Source organism: Macrobrachium rosenbergii, chromosome 12 (assembly GCF_040412425.1).
Source record: "Macrobrachium rosenbergii isolate ZJJX-2024 chromosome 12, ASM4041242v1, whole genome shotgun sequence".
NCBI lineage: Eukaryota > Metazoa > Arthropoda > Malacostraca > Decapoda > Palaemonidae > Macrobrachium > Macrobrachium rosenbergii.
The window spans coordinates 103,016,965-103,034,016 of NC_089752.1; the positions used below are offsets into that span (position 1 = coordinate 103,016,965).

General features: G+C 33.6%; 1 protein-coding gene across 3 annotated transcripts in view; it reads right to left on the reverse strand.

The window, feature by feature from the left end:
- The window catches only part of Ttd14 (TRPL translocation defect 14), a 171,983-nt gene that overhangs the window by 12,357 nt on the left and 142,574 nt on the right, over nt 1-17,052 (reverse strand). For all 3 annotated transcript variants that reach the window (XR_010854688.1, XM_067112562.1, XM_067112563.1), the window contains exons 7-11: nt 16,178-16,300; nt 15,836-15,970; nt 15,264-15,342; nt 11,803-12,010; nt 10,938-11,119 (exon numbers count right to left, since the gene is read on the reverse strand). Coding sequence is in view for 2 of the 3 variants with exons in the window: in XM_067112562.1 (XP_066968663.1) it covers nt 10,938-11,119; nt 11,803-12,010; nt 15,264-15,342; nt 15,836-15,970; nt 16,178-16,300 (727 nt within the window). In the remaining variant the exon portion in view is untranslated. The remainder of the gene's footprint in view (nt 1-10,937; nt 11,120-11,802; nt 12,011-15,263; nt 15,343-15,835; nt 15,971-16,177; nt 16,301-17,052) is intronic.

Below are 17,052 nucleotides of genomic sequence, written 5' to 3' on the forward strand. Positions count from 1 at the left end.
AAGGCTAAGTATCAAACGCAAGAGCATAACACTCTATTATCATTATAAAGCTGACAAACTAGATTGTAAAGGCAAATAAAAATAGGCAAATTCATTTTAAGGAAATTACCACCACCTTTTAAATAACACGTTACTTCTATTGCCCACTAGACTTCACAACAGAGGTGGCCTTGCAGACAGGCCCATTATTTCATAAATGATAGAAAAGGCATACATTATTAGTTCTCCTTTTATGAGAACTTATCCAATCATAGCACTATCACAGTTCATGACAGTGAATTAAGTGTGTGTTTCAGGGAGGAAATAATGTACACAATTAGCCTTATTGTATTGTTATATGATAACTCAAAACACAAAGCACTAGAAACAGCTGACTAACATTTAGTGACTACTTATTTTTTGGGCACAGTACCCTTACAGCTTTTGAACATCCCTTGAAAATGACGAATAGGCAATAAGAAGTGTTCACAAATCCGAAAGAATAAAATTCCCTTTTGAATATAGTACCATTACTTAGTTAAGATATTTAATTAACTGAAATGTATATTAATGTATCATAAAAAAAAAACTTCACCAAAGGGGCATTACACTTAAAACTGTAAAAGGATGAAATTTCAGAAGAAGAAAAAATTAAAAAACCAATTGTAGGAAAAATGTGAAGAACATAAGACTTTAATATGCAATGAATTACTTCAGCATATGCAAATCTGCATTGTCTTCAATTACTATACCAGTTATAAACCTTGAATTTCTACTGAAAAACCCCTTACAATTGTAATTCTGTTTAAATAAATATTAAACATCCATTGCAATTGTCATTCACTGTTTATGTAAATATTAAGCATCCTTTCATTAGTCACTGTTGCTTTTCTAGCAATATCATATTTGCTATTCACTGATTTAAACTGGCTGTTGCAAAAATGCTGTTGTTCAAAACTAACTTTTTTTGTAAAAAATTTATATTGTGAGATTATAACATAGCAGGTTATCATTCAGGGCCCAGGGCAATTGGCTTCTTGAATCACGTTTCCTGAATCTGTTTCCATTCTGAATGCAGCAAATATTAGTTAGTCAACTTAGTATATTTTTTTAATTATGAAACTTCCAATAAGCAATATTTTTAAAATAAACATATATGCAAAAAGACATAAAAACTTGACTGATAAACCATAAATGTAGTGTCAAGTACATTGTTTTGCATTTGTGGAACATATTTTCAAAAGAAACTCCTGATTATAAGAAAACATGAAATAAATAGCCACCTTCCACATTCCTCTAAAATATACCATACCAGCACTTAACAAAAGCTAAATAGCATAGTTGATTATAAAACCTTAGTTTAATTATAAAACCTTAGTTTAATGTTCTGAAAATTGATACCTGCACTTTGATAGTCAACTAGCACGTAGGTTTTGATTAGTCTACAGCAAACTTACATTCTGACCAAAAAAATTAATTTAGCATCTCTGGTAATGGCAAGCCAAAGTTACTGATCAAAATTGTAGTTTGTTTGTATGATGAGCGCAATGGAGAATGTTATCATTTCAAGTGATGAAATTGGATAAAACTATATTAGAAATGTATGTTGTTCCAAAGTCAAAACTGACACAGTAAATTACTTTGTGGCCACAACAACTAATTTTAGTCACCACTTCCAAATCTGCAATGCTGACATGGCTACTCCTGTGCATACAACACCTCCACATTGCCCCTTTCATACAAAATGTAAAACTATTGTCTTAATGAATAATTCCATCTCTGCATCCATTTGTCAAAAGATGAAATGTTCAAACTAAAAACCTAGTCTATAAACGTTCTTACTGCATCTTAATATTAAATTTTTGCCTCTTCAGACTGGGCAGTTATTTAATACTGACAGAAAGTAAAGTCTCCCACATTAAATCAAGGCCCCACAAAATACTCTCCCACAAATGTCATGCTTTTGGTGCTGAGGCAACTGCCACTGGACAACCTTCTGCCTGAAAACCTGCCACCCTAGACAACCATGTCACATACAGACACATATCTGTTGAACTTTCCAGAAGAATGATATTTGTCACTGTAGAAAGTACTGATAAATGTTGATTAGCTGGTCCACCAATGTAAGGCAGTGAATTCTTGTCAGAAGCCATAATTTTATATTTATCAGGAATGACCAACTCTATCAAGTTGTTTGCGATAGGATGATGGGTATTTACAAGTTGCCTGTATTCACAAGTTGCCTGGGTCTTCTTACTGCATGCCTAACAAGGTTAATAGATGGTCCTTCAGATATGTTCCTTTACTGCAAGTGATTATTTTATGGGAGGTTTCTTGAGTATTTGTAGCTTTCTCTGTAATTTTGTTTCTGAGAAATAAAACATCTTGTTGATCAATATCAAGAGTGTGTTTATATTCATGAAGCTGACTAATTAATTCTATTTTGTATATTTTTACTATGGCTCTGCAGTTTTTATACTGATGGCATTCACATTCACATAATGCCAGATGACAATTCTTTGTGTTTGACATACATTTAACCATCAAGACAGAGCTTATCTTGACTATGTTGACTTTTAATAAAGTCCATGAGGGGGAGTAATCTTAAGGTAAAACTAAATTCAAGAGCTCTGAATTGATCATTCATTTTTTGCCCGATACTGAATGAAATTCTGGCAGTGACTGAATGTACAATCCAGCTTGACAAATGTTTTGTTTGCAAAGTGCTGATTATTTCTAATTGTTTACTTGTTGGGTGATTATATATCTTGATAATCTTTGTATTCTGGGCATAAAAGTTTATAATTTTAATATTTAAAATTTTTTTTTCCAGTTTGATATATGCAGTATACAAGTTTTCATAAAAATTTCAGTTAAATTATTCTTATTATGAGGGGTGCAATTTTTTGCAAACTTTATGTATACATATGTTTTGAAATGTGACACAGTTATCTAGGGGGGGCAGTTGTCCCGGGTGGCAGTTTTTCAGGTGGTAAATGTCAGGATACCCATGTTTTCCACACCTGATGGATGTAACACCACACAGTAAAGGCCCGAAGAAATTTCTTATGCAGAACTTTTAAAAAAATAACTAAAAAACAAAGCTATTCTCTGTGATCCTTTCAAATGAAATTAAACTTCATGGTAACATCTGGAGGCTTCATTTATGTCTTCTAACAGCATGTTAAACATTATTCCTTAATTCAGAGAGTCAGCTAAATGGATATTAAACCACCTTAAAATGTCAATGTAATAACTTGCAAGTAACAATTCTTATGAATTGGTAATGAAATTATATTGCAATGTAAAATTTGCTGCAATCCTAATAAAACTATTTTCTTCATTTTTTGACAGCAAAGTAGATTGTATAGAATTAAATGCATAAGAAGCTACACAAACCAGGAACAAAATCTGATTTAACTTATAAACCTATCATTTGCATTCATCCCAGCTAACAGGGCTTCACAAATCCTAAATATTCTTGCAATTTCTCTCAATGAGGGTTTTATCTTTGTTAGCAGTCAAGGTTCCAATATACCAAACATCAGCAAAGATAGCAGTTTTAGTTGCTGCATTGGGGGCTATCAGACACCAGTGAACCCCACAACCTGAGAATGGATTTGGAAATACATGGCAATACTGATTTGGGAAGCAATTACATACTTTCTTCTAGGAGTTCTTCTACTCCCGTCTCCAGTGGAGTTACTTCTTCAGTTCTGACTTTGTTCCCTCTTCTCCAGAAGTGAACAATGCAGAGAATGCAATTCTTCCTTCCTTCCTTCCTTGCAGTTATGCATCTTCATGACTCCATCAGGAAAATACGCAGATTTTTCATCCAAAATGAGAGGACTAGCAGCATTTAACAATAAGTCTGGAAGATCCTCAATTTTTCTAGTTTTAGGAACTGGACTTTGGTTTGAAGAGTCACAATTTTTCTGAAACAACAGAAACCTTTCCAAGATATTCAAACTTCCTCTTTGTGGAGATAGCTGATGGTCAAGTTAGGAAGCAAAGTGGTTAACAAACCTTCTTGGGACTCATAGCATAAAATGTTCTGGATAGTTCATATCAATGAAAGTCAACATACCATGACCTTTACACGAAGGCAATCTATAAAAGGGGGGAAACTGGCTGCAAACAGATAAAACAAGAAGTCAAGAAGGACCACAGCTTTCAGATATTAGTTTCTTGAGATGAAAAGGGGTTCCTCTTGATAACATGATACATATCTTTAAACCTGGCTTCCTGGGGCTCAGCAACTTGACTGAATGTCTCTAGCCAGAGGTTTTTCCAAACAGTGTAGAAGCTCTGTAAGAATTTTCGTACAATGCTTTTTCATCATTCTTGGACTTCACAGACTCCTTGATACCCAACAGACATTTGCTTTCTCACTTGGAGTAAGCAAGCTTGCTTATGGACAAATAACTCTCAATTACACTGTTGCTATATCTGTCATGGATTAGCTCCTCACTTCACAGAGTGGAAGGTGGATTCCTGATGCAAGATTCAGCCTAAGACAGTCTTCTCTTCCCTCCATTAGGAGACTTTCTATGGAGAAAAGAACTGACTGAAATTACAGGCAAAGTCTGTAATCTCTACAAATCACCCACAGAAATTCACCAAAGTATTCACTTCATTATCATTTTCAAGAAGGATTGTGAGTTAGTGTTAGTTTTGTGCTGTTTATTGCTCATATGCTTTCTTCTTTACTTTCTTAGAAAAATCAGTCCTACCTTTGGAGAGCATCTCAAATTCCCAGAAGTCACTGCATCCATTTGAGTTTGCACAAACGTGGTCAAAACTCTGCCTTTTGGATCCTTACAGGCACTGTAACTCCGATACCTATTTCACCTTCAGGTAAGTGGAACTTGGTCTCTTTGTTACACCATTCTCTTTTCTCCATTCTCTCTCCAGTCATCTTCAGGAATCAACAAATTCTGTGTTTGGTGAGTACAGCCTTCTTATTTTGTCTTAGTTACCTTATCTCAATGTCATCTATTGAGACTCCATACCTTACTATATAGACAGTGTTTTGATTCCATAGTTACAACTCCCTGTTCTTTAGAGATCTGGATTCTCTGCTAATATCAAGTCTCAGAGCTCTCATGATGAACATTTGCTCCAATCAGCTATTCACATGTTTTCTGCCCAGAGCTCAATCTTCGACTCACAATGCAATCCAGGCTAATGTAAATGATGGGTTTGCAAGTATAAAAAAATTGAATTTTTTTTTATTAAACAAGACTTCTTAAATACAAACCCATCACTTACAATTTTGTCCCACCTCCCAACCCAGCTAATTTCTCATAACCATAATCTAGACTAAATGAAAAGTAAGATTACTACCAGTCAGTCAGCAAAAATATTTTCTTCACATTTGGGAATAGGATGTTTAGGATTCATGAAGACTCATGAATAAGGACTAATGTAAATGATGAGTCTGTAGTAAAAATTAAATTTCATTTGATGAAAAGTTTTAATTTGTGAAGTGTTTTCTAAAATACCTTGATTTTATTAAATAATCTGATACCACATCATTGAGCAAAGCAGCCCAAGTGAGTCTTTCATTTGAAAAATGGAAAGGACATCATGCAGCTTAATTGTGGTTAGTTTTTGTCTACCTACCCAAAATTAAGGTTCATGTTGACATTTTCACTTTTTCAAAGTTTATACCGCAGCTACTTTTTGTTAGAGAATTTTGAAGTTTTACTGATTAATACTGTATACTATATAAGAATCATACCTACTGGGCTCACTAACAATTTGCTTATTAATTAAATTGCCCACTTACATTATGATTATTACTTAAAGATAGTCTAAATACAATTAACATACCATGTTGGTAAAAAGAGAAAACTGACTTTTTTGTAAGCTAGAACATAGGCTAAATTTACATCCCTTTCTCCTGACTTTAGGTTTATGAATTTGAAAAAAAAAAACAAACAAACAAACACATAATTTGCATTGACTGACACTTGCAGACAAAATTCCTAAGTTTTCATACGTCACTTAAATACTGTAACTACATACCAAAAAGAAATGTTAGTAAAACCCAAATCACAATTCTTATTAATATTATGTAAAAAGAAACTCCCATCACTTTTATCTCACAGGATTTTGTTCCACCATGCTAAGGGACATACTCACACAAACACACAAGGTAATGAGAGATTGGAAAAGAAATCTTTTAAAAATTTATGGTAATTACGGGATTTAAACAAAACCATTACCAACAGAAACCTGAAACATGGACAGAAACAAAGAAGCAATTGCTATTCCCTCAACTTTGTAACTTTGTCATGCTTGCCTTTAATTCTGCCTATAATTTTCCATAAATAATTGTTGTCAAGTATCAAAGCTAATCTAGTTTCTACACAGTAATGTTATCTATTAGTCTTTTGATATCTACAAGAATTAAAAAGGGAAAGTGAAATAATGTTTAAAGTCCTCAACAGATATAATAGCATCACTTTTACAGTCAAAACTCAATAGGTCAATTTAAGATGTTGACAGAATTACATAAAGAATCTACTGTTCAAGAATACAGAATCTGCATGAATGATGGTGACGCCATGAAAGATGAGCTTCATGTACGAATAGAAAAATAGATTTCTTTTGATCGTAGGTCAGAAATAGCATGTTGCCTAGTCCTGGAAGCTACAATATATGGGCTGTACAACAAATCTATAGATTTCATAAGGGGGTTTATTATCATCATTTTCATGAGGTGGAACCCACGAACATGTGGATCACTGTGCATACAGTTGCTAGCTTATGAATTTTCCTGAGAAAAGTATGCCGACTGAAGCCAAAGGCTATAGTATATCGTGACAGTATACAAAATGTACTTGCAATGAATGACTAACATGCAAAAGTCTTCACATATAATCTTGATATATCAAAAACAGATATCCAGTACTGTATGAGGAATTCTATCATTCTCTGTTCCACCTCAACCTTCAATGAAATACACATGGAAAGTGACCAAACAACCTGTCACAGATAGGGTTCTGCTAAGCTGTGGGATGAGTAACAGTATAGAGAGATCAGACTTTACCCAAAAAGAATTTATTAAGTACTCAAGTTTTGTCATGTCCCTTGCATATGCAAGAGGCTGGAGACATTACAGTTACATCCTACAAAAAATAATGCAAACATTAGCTGATATTTCCATACCAATAATGAATATGAGGTGGGAATTTGTCCATTCAGAATGTACCGATGACAGATTTGAGCACTTTTGACATTTGCAAATATAAAATAATTACAATCAGTTAAACAGAGGACAGTTACATTACATACGTAGCACACTACCAGAACATTTTGATACGGCATATTGTATACATAATATGACTGTTCTAACTCTCATAGCAGAGAACATGACTAAAATCAAGCAAAACTACTAACATTGGCAACTGGCTCCTTAGTATTCCCTACTAATTATTAAACCTATAAACTCAAGCACAAATTTCAACTTTACTCTTACTACTTCACAACGTGTCTTTGCAACCACAATTGTCTTTTTGCTTGGTTAATGGCATACAGAATCCAAAAGCATCAAAATTAGAGTAAGTGGGATGGCTAAATATTGTTAATACAATGAAACACACTATATTAGAGAGAAAGCAAGAAAACAGTTCCTATTAGCATAAGGACTACTTAAAAGTGTCATGCAGAGAGTATGGAATGATACCTATTAATGAACCAAATGTCCAACAAAGATATATAAATGTATATACTGCATTAGTAAAGCCAAGAGCTTTAAAAGTTTGTGTGTTCATGAGACCTTAATTTGGTAGGATACATTACTGTACCTTGAATATGCATTAGCTACGAATACAAAAGGTTAAGAAACTATACACAACCATTTCTTACAGTGCAACCAATAAGAGAAAGCTAATTTCATAGTCAAGAGTGGTTCAATACAAAACCTCAGGTTAATGAATGTTCCAAAACCCCTATTTATAGGATGGTGATATTGACTCGTCAGTTGCAGTACAATCAACAATTCATCAAGTACAGTAAACAGGAAAATCTTCAGGGAGGTCCACAGACACTTTTGCTGCTGCAATGCTCAGTTCAAATGAACTCTTTCATGACCCGCATTACATGATAGCACCAGTTAGTTTAATAAAACATTTGCAAGCATTTCTTTCCAAGTACCAAAATCTGTCATCAAAACTTTCAGAAATGAAAACAATAAGTTGTTAAGCAATTTATAAAGCTAATGGGACAGATAAACCATTATAAGAAAGCAAGTATCCAAAACTAGTGTCTCCTTGAAAACGATAAAACTAATGGAACTGATAAACCACTATGAGAAAGCATGTGTCCAAAACTAGTGTCTGCTTAAAAATTATACGTGATAAAACAAAAGAAAGTTATATACATACAATAATGGGTTGGAAAACATGCAAAAAAATAATGCAGTTAAAAATGCAGGTGAATAAATATTATAAGTTTCAAAAGTGAATAATGTTGTGGGAAAGGAAACATGCCAATGGCATGATCAGGTGAACAAAATACAGTAGTATGAAAAACTGCTGGGTTTCAAAAACAACCAGTGAAAATGAATGAAAGAAAATTTCTCTGTAAAATTGGCAAACATAAAAATACAGTACAAGATACTGTAACAAAGTAATGGACCACAGGTAAAGAGAACCACCCAATTATTATGTGTCAATGATGCTGAGCTCATGACGTTAAATCTTCTCAAGTTCTGTATAATAGCAATATAAAAAATTTTAATATTTTAAATTATGTTATGCATTTGTGGAAGTCATGTGAAATTCATGATTAAAATGTGTTAATTCAAAGACACTAATGAATCCCATTTTTATTTTCATGGGGATGACCTGAAAGTTTCATGCTGCAGAGAGAGGTGAAAATTGGAAGGATAAAATTGTTGGACAGTTACATGAATGTGTCTGTCAGAATGTTAGTAATGATATGTAAAATGTCCATTACTTTAAGATGCATTATCATTTCATCTACTTTTGGACACATGCCTACATATGAATAAAGAGAACAGAACCCTCAAAACACCACAAGAGCTTTGAAGGACCACAAAACTAACTGCAAGCAACCAGATATCCAATATTACTGTTGCACCTAATGTAGAATCGAATGTGGCTGCACAAAGACGACAATTTCCTAAAACATTCCTTGAAAGTCATCAAATACAAGAAATAAATTCACCTAACCATAAAATCACAGAGACAATATGTCTAAACCCATCAAAATGTTGGAAATAATACTACCTGTTTACTGTATCATCAAAATACATGATAAACTAAAGTAAAAAATCTAAAAGGCAAATTCATGACTTAGGAAAAAATAAGTATGCAAGGAGTATCAAAGTAGAAATTCAATTTTGTGCGATTTATGCAAAAATAAACCAAAGTGGAAATGAAAAAATACACAGCAACCTACCACTCCCATTTGCTATCACAATTCAAAGCAAAGCATCTAAATATGAAATTATTTTTATCCTAGAACATTCATTATCCTTATCCACAAGTTTAAATATCATGAGATAAATTCTAGAGTGTGTTGTCAGTGACTTGATGGGACTCTACAGTAAACACTGCTGACTCTGCTTTGGTTTTTAATAATAATAATAATAATAATGATGATAATATACCGTATTAATGTAAGATGAACCTCATAAATCTAACCTCAAATAATAACCATATCCCAAGAATCCTGTAAAATATTTGTAATAGCTGTACAGTGTAGTTAAAAAGTTACCCAAAGCATGACAGTTACAGCAATACAACTATCACTGAGCCTATACAAACATGCCAGCTATTTGCTCTATGGCAAGAACCCTCTTCACACTGGCCTGTTCCAGAATTTAGATAATAAATGTTTATCATCATCATGTAGCTCCTCTTTGCAACTTGGAATGCGCATTCTTTTACTAATAATAATTTGGTTTTCCTTTCTAAAATAAAAAAAAGACTAACTTGTCAAGATATCCTCACCAACATTTTTAGACTATTTGTTCATCATTATTAAAATAAAAACAATCATCATTTGACAGTTACTATTTTCATGACTAATCCCACCATATCAATTCACCCTTAATAGTAAAAAAAAAAATCTGATATTTATTTTTCAATCATGACCCTATGACAGGACATGATCAAATCAATTATTGCAATAACTAAACAAAATGCACCCATCTTCTAGAAAATTATCTGGCATTGCAATAAGCACCTGTGGAACTTCCTAAAAACCAATTAGCTTACTAAACAACTCTAATCCATTAGGACATTATCCTGAGGGAGTGTAATAAACTGTAAACCTCGATAAAAAAATAACTTTTTAAGAAAATAGTTCATCTCGTTAAGGTAGAGAATTACAAAGAATATCTCTATGTTACATTGTGATCCCACTTTGCCAAAAACATGAACCAGATATAAAATGCAAATGATGAGTTGTCCTAAGAAGAGTCATTAAATGTACAGTGACAGATATACTTATGTGCAAAGCACATACAGTAAATGCATAACATGGATACTGTATAATGTGCACTGTATATTTCTAAGCTAAGTTATTCAATAAAATCATAGAACATTTTCTATGTAAAGTAAGAACTTATCATCAATTTTGTTTTTAAATACCCAATAAACTGATGCTCTGAAACCAGTCCTAAAATCCTTGTCCTAACTTTTGTGTCACATTACTGAAATTTTCCTATGCAAATCTGATGTCATTATTTGTCTCTATTTCCCTTGGCCACTTCAAAGGACAGTCCTCAATAGTTTTCCGTCCAAACTCCACGAGACAAAATGTATCTGAATGAAATATGTTACTGTATGGTAACATACAAATGACAAGCTATGAAGCTCTTACGGCAGCTACATGGAGCTCACAACTGTAAATGACTGGTCTGAAAGGGGAGTATCAAGGCGCAACATGATGGCCATAAATGACTTTGGGTGTTGTCTAACCTGCAATGTTGACACAGAATTTGTTGGTTACACCCCACTCATCACGAAGACTGAGGTTGAACATAGAATAATCAGGTCGGCCTGTTACTTCTGCTTCTATTGTTAGGAAAGAAGGCAGCCGGCGCTGTAGCTCCTCAGATGGTAAAGTTGAGTATGTCTCCAATAAAATGAGACCCTCACATCTGCAATAAGACACAAACAGGTGTAAGACCAAGAGGCTTCTAGCATTTTCTAATTCTAATAAACTTAACTAATTTAACAACTGCATTTTTCACTCAAGTGGCTATTACTGTCATCAAGGAATACCTTACAATAATAAAAACTGTCACTGGGGAAAATTTCAAGACAAGCTTAAGGTGATGAAGTACTATATAAACCATAAATAGCAAAGAGATGTATTTAAAAACTAAACACGCCAAAGTCAATGACTTTCGTGAACATTCACAGCTCTAAAAACCCTGTAAGTGGGTACAACCTACAATGAGTCTTGCATGGCATACTGCAACTATAATAACAATTCCTTGCAGCATCTCTCTGACCTGAGCTACATTGCTTTCCACATTTTCCTTTTCATTATTACCTTTGATGCCTTTCTACACACCTGGCCAACTTTTTTCCCTTCCTACAATTTTCACCTTTACTTTAGAAAAAAAATTTTTTTAAGAGAACACCGTGGGAGTCTAGAAATGTTACCTGAAACTCATCTAAAATGACTATAACTTGACAAAAAAAGCTGTAACCTAGCCTAAAAACCTTAAAATGATAATCTGTTAACGTATTTTGGTTTAAGCTTGAACACGGGGCTTTTGTCATCCTTTCATCTACACACTGTTTCGTAGGTGATTAATCAAAGAGATACACCAACCTTTTATGACAAGGCTTCTGGTATATATCCAGCTGGAAATACTGGTTGTTGTGGAGGAAGCAGCGTCTTGTCTTGTAAATATTGAAGTGATGTTCATCAGCCTGAGCAGACATGTTGTTCCAGTCCCTCTGGCTAATGGCAGTTTTGACCTCAACGATCTGACCCAACTGCTCAGGTTTTCTAATGGTGTGTGTGTAGCTGTGGTGACCTGTAGGAAAGAAAAATCCAGAAAATATCTATTACTATCAACAAAATCCAGGTACACTATTAATGAGTCTCATTATTATTAAGTATATCCAAAATCCAGGTACACCATTAATCAGTCTCATTATTATTAAGTATATCCTAACCAACAAAATCTCAAAAAGAAGGTACAGTACTGTACAAAATTTGTGCTAACTTGGACCACCTCCTGACACTGACATCTGTCCTCTACCATTCACATTTATTGTTTCAACTACTCAAACCAATCATATGGAATTAGGTATATAAACCACATTTAAATGTTAAAATCAAGAGCCTCTCAAGACAGCTTGACAAAAACTGAAGTTGCATGGAAGCCATGTAAAAGCAGTTGAGCATAAAAAATAAATGTGTATTCCCTTGATTATCCACATATGCACTATCTGCAACTTGGCATTATCCACATGCAACTGTGGGCTCCCCAAAATATACATGGATATCATGGGATAGGATGGCCCTCATCTGCCTGGGAGCTTTTGCAAATGTTATTGGCTCCAAAACCTTGGAGTGGCTGATAAAGATACATCATGCCTATTATGTCATCAAAGTTTCAAGGCAGGGGGAGTGCTTGGGACCTTTTGCAACTGTTATTGGCTAAAAAGCAATATAATACAATATCATTTTGTTAATCACCTATGAGTGCCTGACAGATGTGTCCTCTGCTAACCAAGGTTCCTCCCCCTCTCTCTCCCCCCCCTACCTTCAGTAGATAACTCCAACAATGACAATGAATTTATAAGTGCTAAAACTTGCAAACAAAATTAAAACAAAAAACAAATTGTAGGTTGAATATAAAAAAATTAACTTGTTTCCCAGCGCCAAACATACTCTGAACTAGGGGAGAACCCCCCCTTCTGACTAGCAAAATTTTGCATACAAAAAAGATGGCAACACTCATGATTTGATTGCTTTGTTTTGGTTGATGTGCTGCACATATTCGACAGTCTCAATGCACAAAAACAGTGTGAATTCGGCAGGTACTGCATATTCATTATTGCAATGTTTTCACTTCATTTGTTTTAAAACTCTGTTTTACGATTTTCCAATTTCACCGATTTTAAAAACTTGAACAGATTACGAAGTTACATATTGGTATAACCTGCCCAACTGTGTTGCGTCTGAATATTTCTTCCCCATAAGTGGCTCTGTCTGTGTAAGTGTGCAGTGTATACGTACATGTATGTGTATATATGTACATGTTGGCGTAAACTGACAAGCACTTGCTTGCCATTCTGTTTCTCTCCGGGTCATTCTTAATTGCTATTTACATGGTATGACACACAAAAATATACATATCGTTACTCATCAACTAAGACAATCATATATCGCTGGCTGAAACCTTGGGCAATGCAATATTTTACTGATACACATAAGTATATAAAACACATTTTATAAAGATATAAACTTGTAATAAAATAATCATGCACTACAAAACTGAGGGAGGTAGTAAACAGGCAGTTATAATAGTAATACAATTGCTTACAAAATGGAAATTTACATGTAATTGACAAATGAACTGAACTTTTACAATGTACATTTGATTAAACAGTATATAATAAAGTTAATATCCCTTGATGAAATTTAATTAATATAATTCTGTTAATCAGTATATATAATGCATTACATATTTACCAAAGGTTTGCATAATACCAAAGGTATTATGCAATAGCCTAAGCTCTAGTAGCTTACACCATGTTTTGGATGGTGTATAGATTTCATAAATTTTTGTATGCCATACATAATAAATAACAATACTGCAGTAATAAATCTTTAGTAAGCACCCACACCGAACTGAATGAAATGTTCATTAGAATTTTACTTTGGAGGTACCACAATGCAGTAGAAAAGGGTTGCCACTTGCTCAATATAAAATCAGCTTATGAATGCATATACTGTATGTATGCCTCTGTATATTTGTGCATATATGCATCACAGTGCTGTGTGCATTGCTTGCCTCTCTCTTTCACTTTCTGGGTTATTCTTGATTTTAAAAAAATTTTTAAATTAGGCCCTTGTAAGAAATTTAAACAGAGAGAGAGAGAGAGAGAGAGAGAGAGAGAGAGAGAGAGAGAGAGAGAGAGAGAGAGAGAGAGAGAGAGAGAGAGAGAGAGAAATGTCATTATCAAATTCTTTTTAATCTTATAAAAAATATACTGCAGTTTGGTTTTTATTTTCTTCATAGTATTGTACAATGTATTTGTGTTTACATGCACATAAAGAGCTGTGTATTGACATAAGAAAAATAGAGGTAAGGAAACTGTGGTCTTACATATTTAGTGTTTTTTACAGTTTTGACAAATTTCTAATATCTGTAAGGGCATTGGATGTATTATTGCAGATAACTGAAGGAATACTGCAGAAAAATTTAATGACCAGACAAGGCCAATTATACTAAATTAAAGTGATCACTTTCTTACAATTTGTTTCCTAAATCTAGTCAGAATACAGTTATCTGAACATACTCAAATAAATCAATTTATTGCTGACAAGGGGAAAACAAATAAGAAATACAATACTCAAGACAGACTTTTAGCTTAAAACCGAATTTATTCAAGAATTGATTTTCAACTTTTATGTAAAAATAGATGTTTAAAAAACCCTATGCAAGCCAAAATGAGCATGTACCTTAAACAAAATGGAATGCCTAAAATATGAATTAAAAAAATGACAACACCAACTTCAAAATACTTGTGACTGACTAAAATTACGCAATTTTCACCAGCAGGTAAGCTTACTTGTTTCTGGGAATACTTTCTATTTATATTTGCAAATACTGAATTACAGTACTTGTTTACATAAAATCTTCCTGTTCTAAGTCCTCTCTTTTATTTCCTATCGATGTTCTCATTTGCATATCAAATATCCCTAATGTTTCATAAGAAATAAAAAAGAAAATCTCCCTAATGTTTCATAACAAAAAAGAAAGAGAGAAATTTATCACTTTTCAACATGTTTAGCAAATCCGAGGACAGTCCAGTAATTATCATTCACTGAAACACTCACCATGAATTATGAATCATTTGTATTCTCAGTTCACTTACCAATAATGAAATAAGTTTATTAAGAGCCTCACAATAAACTAGATGATGGAAATATAAAATTCAAAAAGTGAAAAATAATCTAATAAAAATCAACACACTAAAGATTTTTCCTTGCCTTCACGAAATATAAAAAAAAGAACTCGGCATCTGATACAAGCAATGTGAAAAACAACTTACCGTTTTTACCCCGTTTTCTAAGTCTTGCTTGCATTTTCCTTGAATTAGTGCGAAGATATATATGTTCGACACTGAAGTCCTGAGAGAAAAAACCAATTTACATTTATTTAGGAGGTAAGACAGCTTAAGTACTTCAACAGTATTTGTAAATGTCATATTTAAAATGAAATCAATAATTCACTGTAATGGTCGCCCTTACTCAAATGTTCTAAAAATAAATATTGTACTGGCTTACAAAGTGAGGTCAGATAAGCCAAATTATCAATCAAGAAAGTCAAAAGACTTATGAACTTGGATTATATAAGGTGGTTTGCAGAACCATAAGTTACACAAGGAATACAATATTATAGGTTCTTAGTCTGGGGTGAAAATAACTACATTCAACAGTTTTGGAAGTATGGGAATAACTCAAAAGCAATTCTGTAGATAAACAAACAGATTTATCAACAAATCCTGAACCTTTTTTTACAAGGCATTTCAATAAATTTCTTAGTTAAACAAAAAACATAATCATGAAACAAATTTCAACAAAACTTGCACATGACATCCCCAACTAGTAACAAAAAACATACCTGGAAAGTGGGAAACACAGAGTCTACAGGCAATGGGCCTCTGACCAAGAACTTATGTTTGCGTGCGTCTGTCTTCAATCGATCTCCTGTATCTATTCCAAGTCGCTGACACAAAACACTTATCATCCGTCTCATCTAAAAGGCATGGATAATAAAATTAAAAGTTCAAATTCAATTGTAAAAAATTGAAGATTAAAGTGATCTTTGGAGTTCCATATATTATCTGAACTAATAAATACATTCTACAACTCTTTCTGCTTAAGATTTACAAACAGTTAATCTTATTAAACACTAATTTTTAATCTTCACTACTGTCTATCAAATAATGAAATAAATACAAACCTTTGTATCGAAGTCTGTGGAGTTATCAACAACATCAAAATATGGGTGTCCCACCCAGGCCTCGGCTGCTCTGTTGTCCAAATGCTTTGCCAAAGTAATGTTTTCACTGCGAGTTTCATGGTCCTGTGGAATGCAAAACCATTAACTTAATTGATCTGGAGTATAAATTTGTCCATTACAGTCATCAACATAAATATATTCAAGAAACTTCTATATAACTTTCACAAAATACTCAGTCATCACAAAGAAGTGAGATAGGTCACTGATATCACTCATCCTCGCCACCTATAAAGTGCGACACATAAGGTCTTTGTGGAATTCTTCCACTTATCTTCCCCATATCTTCCATAAATCTCCACTCATCTTCAATTTCCCTTCTCAAGGTTCTACTTCAAGTAGGACTGTGTGCCCACAAGAGCCCAGCTGCATAATATTCTCCCAGAACATGCCCAAGCCCTCTCCAATTCCCATTCATCATTATCTCATCTACATACGGAACTCCCATAATTTCCCTTATAGTATCACTTTCAACTCTATCCTGCCATCCAACTCCTAATATTCTTCTTGAAGCTTATCTTTAAATGACAAAATCTTTGGGATAAAGTTCTACCGTCATACTATGATTAATGCCCATGTGGTGATATACGCTGAATTAGATCATAAAAGTCACTAGTCCTTGAAAACACTGTACCAGATCATAAATGTCACTACTGCTTAAAACCAAACTTTAAAACTCTTGACATACAATAAGATTTAAAATATTATAAACTCATGCTCTTATCCTCCAGAATATTTTGCTAATTTATAGATTCAAATGTTTCCATTAAATCTGGGCCATAATGATAAAATCTTCCAAGTACAGCACTTGGCAATCA